The 15,624-nt window shown below is 45.1% G+C and overlaps 1 protein-coding gene across 2 annotated transcripts in view; it reads right to left on the minus strand.

Annotated features, from left to right (window-relative positions):
* TBC1D9 (TBC1 domain family member 9) overlaps nucleotides 1-11,309 on the minus strand; it is a 99,689-nt gene extending 88,380 nt beyond the window's left edge. The window contains exon 1 of one of the 2 annotated variants that reach the window (XM_088454723.1): nucleotides 11,019-11,309. In XM_088454723.1, the coding sequence (XP_088310849.1) occupies nucleotides 11,019-11,136 (118 nt within the window). In that variant the 5' untranslated portion in view covers nucleotides 11,137-11,309. Of the gene's footprint in view, nucleotides 1-10,866; nucleotides 10,922-11,018 lie in introns of those variants that run through there. The other variant, XM_088454724.1, reaches the window with a different exon arrangement.
* Between the last annotated feature and the right edge of the window lie 4,315 nt (nucleotides 11,310-15,624).

Below are 15,624 nucleotides of genomic sequence, written 5' to 3' on the forward strand. Positions count from 1 at the left end.
ATTGCATTGCAATTATACTCTTACAGAGAAACCACTCGCAAAGTGAGTGACAAGCAGTCAGCCTTTGGAGGTGGTAATGGTCAAGACGTCTCTCCCATAGTAACGAGGAGCGGCAGACGCCGGAGCTCACTCCTGAACTCCAGCGTCCAGCTCCCCCCACGGGCACTATGGGAAAGACGTCATGCACGCCCCTGTAATGGCATTGAAAGCACTGGCACGCCTGCATTTCTCTGATCACCCCCCCATCACCACCTACAATGGGACTGCGTAGCCAATGCGATCGCAGTCTCAATCGCAGTGGAGCGTTCACCAACGCATGCACAGTGCATAACAATCGGCTGATTGCGTGCGTACTCGCAGTTGCGATCCTTGCTGAATCAAGCCCACAGATATCTTCTGCTTACCTTCATCTCGCGGAATGGCCCACTGTCCCCATACACTAGTTGTGGGGACAGAATTTATCAAGCTCCGAAAATACAATATTTTCGGAGCTTCATTGCAAGAGCATTCGCCATCTTCAGATGGCGAGTGCTCCCGTTACTGGTTACTGAGTCCCGGGTTGAAAAGAGGGATTCTTTCGGATCCCTCCGCTGGACGTCTGGGCTCTTGTGCGCATGCGTGACCTGTAGGTCATGCATGCGCACTAGTGAAAAGATTTACGGTTTCAAAAAGAGCAGTGAAGCAGCTAGCGGGGACAGCTGATTTTCGGATCAGCTGTCTCCACGCCAGAGCAATGGTGAAATGCTCCAGTGTCCGCGGAGAGTTAGAATGTTAATTGTCGGGGTCCGTTCAGACCTCGATTATTAACATCATGAATAGTCCTCATAAAGTAGCAGTTATTTAGGATCCAATGTACTAAGGGGAGAAAAGGGGTAAAAATGCTAAAGGCAGAGAAAATCCCTGTACATGCTACAACATTACACTGCACCTGGGACACTTAGCGCTGCCATAGGTGTCTATGGCAGCACTAAGTGTCCCAGGTGTTACTAAGGAGAGAGGTCGCTTACCGTCGGGTGTCTTCTTCAGCGCTGATATCCTACCCTCCAACATGACACGCTCCATTACGTACAGAATGCTCTGCTCCTGGATTTCCCACCTAATTATTGATTGCAGCCACCTGTGTTGAACTAGGTGATTGATGAGACAGGTGTTTCACCACAGGTGTTTGCAATAATGAATTAAGAGGGAAGTCCAGGAGCAGAGCATTTTGTACCTAATGGAACGGGGCATGTTGGAGGGTCTGTGATATCGCCTCCTGTAGCTGCCATTATCCGCTTCTCCTCATTTGAGAAGCAGGAAGTGCTTGTTGTTATTTTCAAGTTTGTTGATAAAGTTTTTACAAAAATGTTAAAAAAAGTCACTGCTGCCGCTACCAGCTAGGATAGTGAGTTACACACAGGCTGTCAAGGGAAAGGGGTCTCAGCTGTTACCGCTGAGGGAGTGACTTAGCGGTCACTCTCCTCGGCAGGTCTATTTTTATTAACAGCTGCGGTAGCCGGCTCCTGCTTCGTTGCACCAGCAGACGAAGCAGGAGTGGCATTAACTCCACGGTATGTAGAGTGTTAGTAAATAGACCCCAAAGGCTGGTTCAGCCGTATAACAGAGTACTGGTTTATATTTAGAAACAATCTTGGTGAAATCCCACCAGATCCGTAAAATGTAAACCTATTTCATAAACTCCTTTGTCTTGTATGAGAAGTTTTAAGTGAGTGAGATTCAAGGGATAAAAGAGTTAACATAAACACTGGCATTTCCTGGTTTGTGGGAATACCCTTTTACCCCCACAAAATAACCGGATAGGATAACTGCTGTGATGCCCTGAAGAAGAGACAGGAGTCTCGAAACATGTTGGTTTGAGCAGCTATCCTTCACCTTCATTACTCAAACTTGCACAGGAAAACAGGTACGTTCCGCCCACTCCTATCATCTTCTTATCCGGATTATGTTGATTGTGTGGGAAGCGATGGGACTACCTGTATCCTGTTAATTATAGTACACGTAGATCGTATTGTATTATAATTAGGGGTGTGCATCCTCCACTTTTTGTGTTTTGGTTTTGGATCTGGATCTTTCTTCGTGTTTTGGATCTGGATTGGTTTTGCCAAAACCACCCTTCCGTGTTTTGGGTTCTGGGTTTTGTGTTTTGGATCTGTATTTTTTTTTAAAAAAGCATAAAAACAGCTAAAATCACAGAATTTGTGGCTTTTTCTGCTCCTATGCTAATATTAACCTCAATAACCTTAATTTCCACTCATTTCCAGTCTATTCTGAACACCTCACACCTCACAATAGTGTTTTTATGTCCAAAAGGTTGCACCGAGGTAACTGGATGACTATGCTAAGAGATACGAGTGGGCGGCACAAACACGTGGTCCATCTAAGAGTGACACTTCAGTGGCAGACAGGATGGCAGTTTGAAAAACTAGGCCCCAAACTATACATAATGCAAAGAAAAAAAAGAGGTGCAAGATGGAATTATCCTTGGGCCCTCCCACCCACCCTTATGTTGTATAAACAGGACATGCACACTTTAACAAACCAAACATTTCAGCGCCAGGGTCTGCCACACGACTGTGGCTGAAATGATTGGTTCGTTTGGGCCCCCACAAAACAAGCTGGCAATTAATCTGTCCCTGCACAAACTGGCTCTACGGAGGCAAGATGTCGTCCTCATCCTCCTCATCCACCGATTCCTCACCCTCTTCAGTGTTGTGTACATCCTCATCCTCACAGAGTATTAATTCGTCCCCGCTGGAATCCACAACCACAGGTCCCTCTGTACATTCTGTAGGCAGGTCTCCCTGGAAGAGTTGATAAATCATTTTATGAACATCATCTTCTCCACATTTTGTGGAAGCAACCTCCTACGCCTTTCGCTGACAAGGTTCCCGGCTGCACTAAACACTCTTTCGGAGTACACACTGGAGGGGGGGCAACTGAGGTAAAATAGAGCCAGTTTGTACAGGGACCTCCAAATTGCTTCTTTTTCCTGCCAGTACAGGTACGGACTGTCTGACATGCCTACTTGGATGCTGTCACCGATGTAATCCTTTAACAGACAGACGCACGCTTGTCGCTGCTGCTTTGAGGATGCAAGTGTGGCTACAGCCCACACATTTCACAAAGAGAAAAAAAAGAATTTTTTTATTGTTTGTGTAGCACACTTTGAGGGTTACACCACCCTTTAACAGACAGACGCACGCTTGTCGCTGCTGCTTTGAGGACAGTATCATATGCAGTGACAGTAGACTTGTCAGAAACTGTTGGCACGTCCTTCAGTCCGGACCAGATGTCCAAACCAGCCCTTGACTTATGACACAGGCGCACGCTTGGCGCTGCTACTGTGTTGATGCACATGCGGCTACATCGCACACAAGTCACAAACACATTAAAAAAATTGTTTTTTATTTTTTGGAGCACTTTGAGGGTTACACCACCCTTTAACAGACAGACGCACGCTTGTCGCTGCTGCTTTGAGGATGCAAGTGCGGCTACAGCCCACACATTTCACAAAGAGAAAAAAAAGAATTTTTTTATTGTTTGTGTAGCACACTTTGAGGGTTACACCACCCTTTAACAGACAGACGCACGCACGCTTGTCGCTGTTGCTTTGAGGATGCAGGTGGAATCTAGACGGGATTTGGAACCGGGGACACACTACCTCCATCAATTGTCTAAATCCCACTGCACTAATGGCGGATACCGGACGCACGTCTAACACCAACATAGCAGTCAAGGCCTCAGTTATACGTTTTGCTTCAGGATGACTGCTGTCGTACTTCATCCTCATCGCTAGGGACTGTTGGAGGGTCAATTGTTTAGTAAAAGTAGTGATGTTCCTACATCCTCTCTGGGATGATGAACAACTCCCAGCAGCAGCAACAGCACTAGGAGGAAGTGGTTCTTGATCTTTCCCTATTTTATTTTTATCGGAGAAAGTTTGGTCCTCCATTTATGTTATATTGATATATACGTGCTGCTAAGGCGCACACAAACACAGAAAATATTTTTTTATTTTGCTGGAGAGTAGTGCACTTTGTGGGTTACACCACCCTTTAAGAAATGAGCCAGCCGGCTCTTTACTTATGGGACACAGGCGCACGCTTGGCGCTGCTCCTTTGTTGATGCATGTGCAGCCACAGTGCACACAATTCACAAACACAGAAAATATTTTTTTTTTGGTTTGGACTGTACTTTGGGGGTTACAGCACCCTTTAACAGTCAAGCCAGCCGGCCCTTTACTTATGACACAGGCGCACTCTTGGCACTACTTTGTTGATGCACGTGCGGCTACTGCGCACACAATTCACAAACACAGAAAATATATTATTTTTTTAGCACTTGGGGGGAGCACCCCTGATGGACAGAGCACCCCCTGGACGACACTACAGCACCCCTTTAGGACTGGGACACTGCACAGGACTTTGGAGTGGACACAGCCCCTATGGAGAACTGACTGCACAACACAGTCCAGCCAGCCCCTATGGACTTTGAAGTAGTGGACACAGCCCCTATTAACAACAGCAGCACAGCACAACACAGCCAGCCCCTATGGACTTTGAAGTAGTGGACAACAGCAGCACTACACTACACTACACTACACAGCCCTAACTCCCACCCTCCCTCTTCACTGTCCACAGCCGAGCGAGAAAATGGCGCCGACGCGAGTACCTTATATAGGATCCAAAACCCGCGAGACTCGGAAGGCGGGATGATGACGTTTTGCCTCGATTTCAGATCCGAGTCAGGCGGGAAAAGTCGAGCCTGATTCGGATCGGACTCGGATCGGGGGGGCTCGGGGGGGTTCGGATTTCAGAAATCCGAACCCGCTCACCCCTAATTATAATATGTGCATCACTGTACCTTAGTAAACCTACAGAATAAAATCTTTATATACCATCGATACTGGTCTGCATCCTTGGAAGAGAAGCAACTTTTGACTATTGTGGAGAAAGATACCTATATATGTTTCATGCATACCCTGGGGCGACTTAAGAGGAGGGGACACTTGTGTATTCCCCGTCTGGGGCCCCCTCCTCTCTCCCCAGTGGCCGGGAGCTGACTGACGTGGTTGGCCGGCCACCGCAGCATCAATAGTCTTTGGGCACTAGGGTGTGCCCAGAGTCTACTGCGCATGCGCAGATTGCCGGGAAAATAGCACGGGCAGCATTTTCCCGGCGATTTCCTAACTGCGCATGTGCAAAACACAGGAAAAATGGACACGACGGTCATTTTCTGGCGTTTTGTACAGCGCTGAGATACCCGACATGGGACCTCAAAGAGATAATTTTTAGATAATATGGGTGCAGGGGCCCATGGGGTGCACACCCTGTCCCTGTGGATACCACTTTACTGTGAGTACTGGTATGCTCACAGCATAAAGAAATACAACGAGATGTTAAAGATACCTGAGATACAATGAGATGTTAAAGAGTTGTTGGTACACTACCTTCATTCCACTAGGTGGAGTATATATTTGTGACCCAGACCATGCACTCTCTAGCCAAGCCTATTAAGCATGGGCCCCTATCACTGCATTCCTTCAGTAGCCCTTCATGTCCTAGTCCAACAGTGAGACAATATGACTAGTGTGAATCTTTCCAAATTTTTATTTTTTGATCTTTTTTAACTGTTAACATATATCTACAGATGCGTCCTAATACACCAAGCCTTAATGCGCCATCTGGCGCGAGACGCCCGGCGCAAGTGAGCCGAACTGAGTGTTGTAGCATAGTGACTTTTTCCTTAAATATGCATCCTATTCGCACTGCAGAGACAGCCAAACACCAGGTAGTCTGTACCAGAGATGTCAGGCTGTGGCTTTAACTGCACAAGAATTAGATTTAAATATGTATAAAGTCGCAGATAAAACACAATGAATGTTGGCGTGAAAAAGAGCTGCCATCTCTGCATTATAGCACTCTGTATACAGAATCAGACTCATTCACACACAGCGTTGCACGTGTTTCCCTGCTATAATGTTACCAGTGCTAGTTGGTGAAAAATAAGGGTGAACCCACGCCATGTGTCACCCCTATTTTTCACAACCAGCCTAGACTAAATAACCCTGGGCTGATAATGAAATTTACTGGAGATCACCACATGTTCTTTTTGTCTGGACAAATTTTAGAGATCTATGTAGTGCTTGCAAACCTAACTGTCAGTGGTGGGATTGCAGCAGTTTCTATTCTTTGAATGGTAAAAACATTGATTGTCATTTGATGTATTTTAAAATGTGTTTTTTTTGTGGTGGTTTTGAGCTTAGTAAACCTGCGGGAAAGCAACTGCCACAAAACCACTTGTATTTCAAACCAGTCGCTTAGTAAATCTACCTCGTAATATGGTGAGCAGAGAGGTTTTGTATCACCCCTCTGAACTCTGGGCCTGATTCAGAGATCGACACAGTGTCAATGCTTATGCAGTTGAGTTATGTTTTGTTACTGCACAAATTGTGTAGCACCCAGAAATCCCTTACTGTGCATGTGCGAAACTAAGTGTCATATGCTATACGCCTGTACGGCATCGCTAACACTTGAGAAGGGGTTTGCGATCTGTGAGCATATCAGGGTGACCTGGAGGTGACCTAAAGTGATCGCAAAAAGGGGCAGGTTCATGGGCATGTTATGGGAGTGTCTGGGAACGTTGCTGTGTTCTCAATCGCAAATTCACAGCCTCAGAGGCCATGTTTAGTTGGATTTGAAGAGAGTAGCTAGATTAGAGCCTAGGCTCAGGGGCGTATCTACCCATTGGCCAGGATGGCACTCGCCAGGAGCGCCGACCAAAGGGGGGGCGCCGCCGGGCAGTGCCACCAGTAGCCAAAGAGTGGACAAGTCCCTCGGCCCCCACAAGTGTAGGGCAGACCGCAGTGAGAGCGGTCTGCCCTACACAGTTTACAAACAGACAGCCGCCAGCGGCGGCTGTGTGTTTGTAATAGCAGACAGCTAATGAGAGTCATACAGATTCTCACTGCTGCGTCGTCCGTGGAGGGACCCGGCTGGAGCTCACTCATGAGCTCCGTGTTCCGGCTCCCCCTGCAGCATGTGATGGGAGAGTTTTCATACGTCATGACGTCTCTCCCATCCAGGAGAAGAGCGGGCCGGGACTCGGGCAGCGGCGGTCACGTCAGGAGCGGGGACCAGGTAAGTTGAATTTTTTTTTGGTTCTTTGTGTGTGTGTGTAAGCCTGGCACTACGGGCGGGCACTGAAATAGGGGGTGTCCGCTACTGGGGCACTTTATGGGGAGGGTGCCCGCTACTGTATTGGGGTGGCCACTACTGGGAGCACTGTATAGGGGTGTCCACTACTGGGGGCACTGTATAGGGGGGTCTACAACTGGGCACTGTATAGGGGTGGCCACTACTGGGGGCACTGTATAGGGGGTCTACAACTGGGGGTACTGTATAGGGGACTACTACTGGGGGCAATGTATATGGGGGCTACTACTGGGGGCAATGCAGCATAGGGGGGATTACTACTGGGGGCACTGTATAGGGAGACTACTACTGGGGGCAATGCAGCATAGGGAGGATTAGTACTGTGGGCACTCTATAGGGGGGGGCTACTACTGTGGGCAATGCAGCATAGGGTGGATTACTACTGGGGGCACTGCATAAGGGGGGTAGGGGGGCGCTAGTACAGTACATTGCCAGGGGCGCTTGGATCCCTAGATACACCCCTGCCTAGGCTACTGCTAATGTCAATGGAGCGAGCAATATTGCATTGATGCTGGAGTGTTCACAATCTGTATCACAAATGCAGACATCTCAACGCTCACACACTCCATCACATGGACGAGTACAAAAGGAAGGCTGAGATTAGCATTTGCATATTCTCACAGCCGCTATTCCGAGAGCTGCATTACCAACTATCTCTGATTCAAGGCCCTCTGTCTGCACTGTGACATTCTCCTTCTCCACACTCTGCCTTCACATGGTATGAAGGTACAGAGCTGTGTGTAACTGTGAGAAACATGACTATCACATGTATGAACTAACTTAACATTTCAAGGAATATAAAGAAAAAACCTTTTGTGAGATTGCTGCTTTAGAAATATGCCAAGCTGGCTTGTTTTGCATTACCACCAGTGAGGGCGGAGGGGGTGGGACGGCAGCAGATCCGGGCCATAGACAAATGGGGTTTCCAGTTGCCTGGCAACCCCCCTTCCCAGCCCACACCATGACCACAATAGAACTAGTATATAATACAATTTTACTAGTGTTGTATGTTCTCCCCAGTATCACAAAATAACAAATAATTAGCACAACCTGTGAATCTTATAACATGTGTCAGCCAGTAATAATAACAACTATGCACCAACTAGGAGATCTGGAAAACATTCACTGTTCCCCCCCCCCACACACACACACAACCAGTCACCAATGTCAAATAGAGATAGACCCCCTTCAAAAAAATATATGTTAAAAACTACGCGCAACATTTGCGGCTACACCCAGACTGCAGGGCCGTAACTAGGGTAGTGCGACCTGTGCCATGGCACAGGGCATCGCAAGGAGGGGGCGCTGTTCGTGCCTGTAAATTTTCTGTTTATTATCATTCTCATTTGTAGCTTCCTTTTATTTTATCCCCAGCATCTCCTGGCCTCCCCTATCTCTTCCCTGGTCCTTCCCCATGACGCCATGGCTCTTGTTTGGGTGTGTTATCTCCCTATTTATAAAATAGGGGGGCGCCAATGCTCTTTCTGGCACAGGGCATCAAAAAGTCTAGTTACGGCTCTGCCAAGCAGGCTGTAGTGTAGTCAGGGGGGATACAGGCAGGATAGATATAGGGCCGTATTCAATTACAGGCGAAAACCCGTTATCGGCAAGATTACCTCATTGTCGCCTACTGTAATTATCCCCATATTCAATTACAAAGACTTTTCGCCAGTACGAAAAGTCTTTGTAAAAAAAAAAACGAGGATCAGTTTTCTCCAGCCTTTAGCTGGCGAAAAAAAAGTGCAGAATTGGGGTTTAGGGGTGCAGGCTAAAAAAAAAAAAAAAAATAGCCTGCACCACTGGGAATGCCCCTAAAAACAATGTGTGTCAAAAAAAAAAAAAAGAAAAAAAAAATGGGACACCCCAAAAAATTTACTTGAATTTTGGGGTTAAAAAAATTAAATGGGGGACCAAATCCTAAAGTAGCAAAATAGATTCCATAGGGGTTCCAAAGTATGCGGCAGGTGTTTTCTTCATTGCAGGTAGTAGCGGCAGGTGCATTTTTGAAAAATTTTTAAAAATCATTTTAGGGACTTAAAAATATGCTTGCACCCATTTTCATGTACCCCAAATTTGATGGACAGTTATTTTTCCCCAAAAAAAGTCCTAAGTGCTATTCTTCATCACTTCTTCACAAGAGCATTTAGGCACCTGCCGCCGCTATTTAAAAACCTGACTTCCCTTCAGCAGGTAAAAACGGGTGTACCCATATGTCTGGACATCTTTAGGGGGGCCAAGGATGATTTCCCAAAAATGTACAGCTTTTTTTGCCGCTTCAAGTTGCGCCGGGTCCCGTTTTCGCGTCCATAAGAATTGAATATGGGGATAAATCGGGCACACGCGCGATACTTTTCCGTCTGGACTTTTCGCCTCAAATTGAATATGGGCCATAGACTGATACACAGATAGATAATTAGGGTCTGATTCAGAGGTGAACGCATTTAAAATACCGGACGTCTGCACGTCAACTGCGCATGTGTCCCAATGTTTAACACCGGGGGATGCATATTGGAATTGCATGGCATTGCGTTCTCTCGGGGTTGGTTGCAACTCGGCCCCGCCACTATGGTAAGCAGAAATTTCCACAGGTCTATCAGCCAGCAATAGAGGCTTCCAGGAGAGTCACGATTATGCCCCCTCTCCAAGGTAGCGTCAACATGCCACCCCTCAGATCCAGGCGCTCTTAGGCAGCTGCCTAAGGCTGCCTAGTGGAAGCGCTGGCCCTGACTGTTAGCAATGCATTGCTACAGACCACAGGTTCTCAAATTCAGTCCTCAGGACCCCAAACAGTGCATGTTTTCCAGGTCTCCTAACAGAATCACAAGTGAAATAATTAGCTCTACCTGTGGAACTTTTAAAATGTGTCAGTGAAGAATTAATACACATGTGCACCTACTGTGAGGTCCTGAGGACAGAGCTTGAGAACCTGTGGTATAGACCATCTATAGGGTTCATTATTGATACTGTTATACAGTGCAAGAGGAGACCAATATGTTCATATATATCCAGGGCAGTGCTAGGTTCTTCTGCTGCTCACCCAGACTCTAGTGTTGCTCCCATGTTTTGGAATGATGCCCACATGTAAAATAAAAACATTTAGCTTGGGCAGGATAGCCCTACTGTCACAACTAATGACTTAATGTGATCGCTGGTCCTGCATATGTTGTAATCATGACACACACTACACTTTGTGTTATGCATTTTAAAACTGGTTGAGTGCTAATTATGCCCTCTTCATGGACTGGCCACACTCACTCTAAAATCAAGCATTTGTAAACCCCCTTCTAGAAAACCTGTGTTTGCCCCTGCGGACCCCTCAAACAAGCCTGGAGCCAGGTAATTAGTACCAGCCTGTCCCCCTCTCAGCTCCCCTGCATATGTCCCGAATTAAAGGAATGATATGGCAAAGCCAAACTATAGTGATATTTTAAATATGCATCATCACAGAGTATTTACTCCGTGGTGACCAATGGCTGTGTACTAGAGATACAAAATCTAATTGACTAAACAGGACAAGCAATGTTCTCTAGGAATGTAAAATAAAAATGTTACTATACACAATTACTGCAGTACCAGCAGCTGTTAAACATTTCCTATATACTGACTCATATTGTATATTATTGATTACTAAAAATACATTTTATTAAATTACCTTGAAACAACAACATTTGTTTTCCACTGTACTGAATGCAAAATAAGCTTCATACCGTAACCAAATCACCATTTTGGTGTTAGGTGTAAAGTCATCTGTAGACTGTGGTTATAGATGATGTTATGTTATTAGCAACTATCGATCTTTCTTACCAATAATCCCATCTGTCTGGCCATGTCCTTTTCTTCTCTGCAGCAGGAAGTACGGGTTTCCTCGCTCTGTGTCCCACAGAATATTGGGGAAGAATGTTCTCATTGGATGCACAATCATATTACAGTTGGGGCATGGAACACAAGTTCAGGAATCTATATATATATGTGTGTGAATGGGAAGCATATGAAGTTACTTGCAGGGGGTATAAGCCAGGCTGTCATCACACCATATTGGGAGGACTACCCTGTGTGCACACTTGGTATACAATTACTGGCTCAGCGAATTCACCTGTGAAGCATCATGGCTAGCCTAAACACATGACTTGCTACTGGTACTTTTAGAAACTTGTTAAAATAATAGATTGTCAAAATGTAAAGGCTTGTTCACAACAAACTTTTTCAAACTTGCAACTGCTTGAAAATAGTACACATTCTCTTTGAAGTGGTTTACACCAAGACTTCATGAAGAATATTAAATGAGTTCTAAAAAAAACAAAACACCATTCAACCATTCATTTATGATACTTGTAAAACAAAAAATGTAGTTACAATCATAGTTCTTCATGAAAACCTCAAAATGCCCCTTTAAAAGTTTGAAAATTATTTAAACAAATCATGCTATTCATCGTCTGGTTTGTATCAGTACAGCCCCAGGGAATTTTACATTTAGTTTCTTTACATTGTCTAACGTTTTAACTCACTGTGGGGTATATTTACTAAAGTGAAAGTTAAGTAGAGATGTTGTCCATAGCAACCAATCAGATTCTAGCTATTATCTTCTAGAACACAGGTTCTCAAACTCGGTCCTCAGGACCCCAGAACAGTGCATGTTTTCCAGGTCTCTCTCATAATCACAAGTGAGATAATTAGCTCCACCTGTGGCTCTTTTAAAATGTGTCAGTGAGTAATGAATACTCCTGTGCACCTGCTGGGTGACCTGGAAAACATGAATTGTGTGGGGTCCTGAGGGCCGAGTTTGAGAACCCCTGTTCTAGAAGGTGCTAGTGAAATGCTAAGTAGAATCTGATTGGTTTCTATGGGCAACATCTCCATTTCTAAAAACCCTCACTTTAGTAAATATACCCCACAAAGTCTGATCTAGATTTAGAAGCAAATCCAGGTAACAAGATGCAAATTTCCTACCCTCCAACATGACCCCTTTCATCAGGTACAAAGTGCTCTACTCCTGGACTTCCCACCTAATGTATGATTGCAGTCACCTGTGTTGAAACACTGTTCTCATCAATTACCTAGTTCTACATAGGTGAGGTGATCCCTCTCTTGCAGCCTCTGGCCGATTCCAGACACTGACACTGCACACATGCATAATGTCAGATTCTCCCGAAGGGATATTTTCCTTCAAAATGAAAATAGCTGCAATACAGATTGTTATTACATAAGCCCCTCAGCGATGCAGTAGATATGCAGGAATATACTGCATGATTTTGCATACAGCACACAATTACTGGCAGCTTCATGTTTACACTATGATTTACAACCGAACTAGTACCTGCACATCTTTAAACTAATACCCCTTTTCCACCTAAATTCCGGGTCTGACCCGGAGTTGGAACAAAGTTCCTATCCGGATCAGACCCGGAATTTTGCCGGCGCTGACTCGGGATATTCCCGAGTCAGAGCCGCTCACACCGCAGTCGGGTCTGCATAGACCCGGATTTTGCGGAGTGAAAGTGGACGCTTGGAGATGACATCATCTCCTAGCGCCACTGAAGCCGGACCAATCGGCTGGCTAGCAGCGCACTCCAGGTCATCGTGACCCGGCGTGCGCTGTTCTCATAGCAGGGTTTAACGGGCTACGCCCGTGTTAAACCCTGCTAGGTACCTGGGTTGGATTGCCGGGTCACTCGACCCGGCGATCCAACCCTCTGCCCTTTTACACAAGGGAGCTGCCCGGGTTAACCCTTCAAAAACCCGGGTGTTAGCTTCGGTGTAAAAGGGGTATTACTAAAGCTGGCTACACACTTGAGCGTTTTTCCTAGCCATACAATAAACGGTACGATTTTACTGCCAGTGAAAGGTTCCAATATCAGCACTATGCACTAAGTGATATTCTTGTAAAAGCCTGACAATATTCACAGTGATTTTCCATATATACAGTACACCCACAAGGATAATAACATAAACAAAAAATATTGGAGGAAATTGGGTCAGATTACCGGGTATGCTCACACAGTACACAATATCATTACATTGTCACCGACATATCAGAAATTCTGACCGATCGGATAATCAGAGCCGACCGTTTCTGGCCCTTTTTCTCCTCTTTCTGTAAATCCATCATGCTTGCCCAATACACAAAAAAGGTCTGATCAACCAATAATTGACTGATCGGGCAGATAATTATATAGTGTGCACCCAGTTTTACGGGGCAGATTTACCCAAGGGGGAAAGCAGACGAAGATCTATGCATGGAGAAGCCTACTCAACAATTATCATGTACTGTCTCACTAGTGGAGTAATGAGGATGCAGACAGACTGGGGTTAGAGCTGGCAGAATCGTCATGTGGTGAATAACTAACATCCTGATATTCACCAAGAAACTTCACTAGGCGGGATGGACTTTGCTGAACCACAAGAGTGACAATGCAGGAGTGCCGGCGAAGTACAGAATGACCAGTCAGGAGAATGGTCTGACAGGCAAAGGTAAGGGTCAAAGGTACAGGATCAGAATGGTAGAACAAGCCAAAGGTCTTGGTCTCAGGCAGAAGTCCACAATGATAGCAAGGTTGGGAAGTTACACAGAGGTTCGATCACAATAACAATAATGATGAAGCAAAGACTTGATACTCTGGTGCCCGGAGTGAGTTTAAACAAGCAGGGCAATCTGAAACTGGTGCCAAGCTGACGTCACAAGTTAGCTGATCAAAAAGGTTAAACTTCCCACACACCTGGCCCTAGAGGGCACTCCTGCAAGACAACAGCCACTACAGAGGAGTGGACAGCAGCCAAGACTCGCTGCCTCTGCCAGCAGAGGAGGAGGAAGGTGGGAGATGTAGGTCTAGTACCGGCCAGTGAGCTCCAGCACAGTGGAGACAGAGGACCCACCTCCGCAGCGGGACCATGGTAACAGTGCTGCACTGTGATTCGCACCCCTCCCCCCCGGGTGAATTCCGGACACTCACAAAAATTGCTTGTTGAGGTATTTCCTCTGATATTCTTTAAGAAGATGTGGAGCATGTACATCTTCAGATCTAATCCAGGAGAATGCTTAAGGACTGAAGCCATATACATACCAGAAACTGGCAGAGGCAAGAGTGATCCAGTAGGTTTACAAGGAGGTGACTTGTTCTGGGCATACATGGTACAAACAGCAACAAATTCTTTAACATCATGAAAAATTGTTGGCCACCAATAAGTTTTAAAGACTAATTCTCGAGTCTTTTTAACTTCTGCATAACCTGAGAAGCAAGATAAGTGGGCCCAAGTTAGACGTTTCATGCTAAAGTTAGGAGATATAAATATATAGTCTTGCTCTGAGTAATATTAGTCCATACTAGTTCCAGATTAGGCTTGAGTTCAGAGACATTTTCAACATCAGAAGTAGCAAAGGGCTGAGAGAGAGAGCATCAGCTGTCCGGTTATGACCAAATTAAAGCAGGAGTACTGTAGTAGAGTGCCCATCTTTTGTGCCGTAGATTCAACCACTGAGCAGATTGCAAGTGTAGAAAATGTTTAAGATCCGTGTAAATTGTAACAGGGAAAGTTGCTCCTATAACGTGGCGTCACTCTTCCAAGGTTAGTGTGATCGCCAATAATTCTTTATCCAAGATTACATAATTCTTTTTAAGAAAAAAATGCATGGATGGAGTTTGCCATCAGACTGATATTGCTATAAATTTGTCCCTACTAAGAATTGCTGCAGATACAAAAACTTTTGTTTAACTGTATGGAAAGGCTTGAAGGTCTTCTTCCAACCAGACTATGGGGTTAGCACTTTTGCAAATAAGTGCAGTAATGGGGACTATAAAGGGTTTAATACACTGTTTATAGTAGTTTGCAAAAATAAAGAATCACTTATTGGACTTTAGACCAGAAGGTAGAGGCCATACTAGTATCACCTTGACTTTTTCCGGATCCATTTGTAGACCCTGCTGAGCAAGGATCTATCTCAGAAATGGAAATAAGATTTGCTCAAATATAAATTTTTCCAGTTTGCAGTACAAATTATTCTTCATCAAATGTTGCATGGAGACAATAAAAGGAAAAGGTCTTAGAAAATATCAGGATGTCTACCAAATAGACAACTAAATTTTTATAGAGTAATTTGTTAAAAACTACAGCAATTGTTTAATACAGATGAGGTATAATGACCTTATTTTAAGGAGAGACAACTGAAAATATGATTTTCTGAAGACACCAACCATAACAATCAGGAACACAAGACATCACTTGGCTCGAATTCCAGTCCAAATTTGGAGAGCATAGTGGAAACAAGGGCAAAACCAGGATGATGGGATTTATGGCTCTGAGTACATTTAAAAAGTTGAATATTTCCTCATGTAAAGCCCCAATCCACATAATATTAATCTTTGACTGGAAATAAATGGCTCTTGCCAAGAGGTTTTTTCCATCATTGCTAATTAAA

The sequence above is a fragment of the Taudactylus pleione genome, unplaced genomic scaffold (assembly GCF_031769625.1).
Source record: "Taudactylus pleione unplaced genomic scaffold, aTauple2 ptg000628l, whole genome shotgun sequence".
NCBI lineage: Eukaryota > Metazoa > Chordata > Amphibia > Anura > Myobatrachidae > Taudactylus > Taudactylus pleione.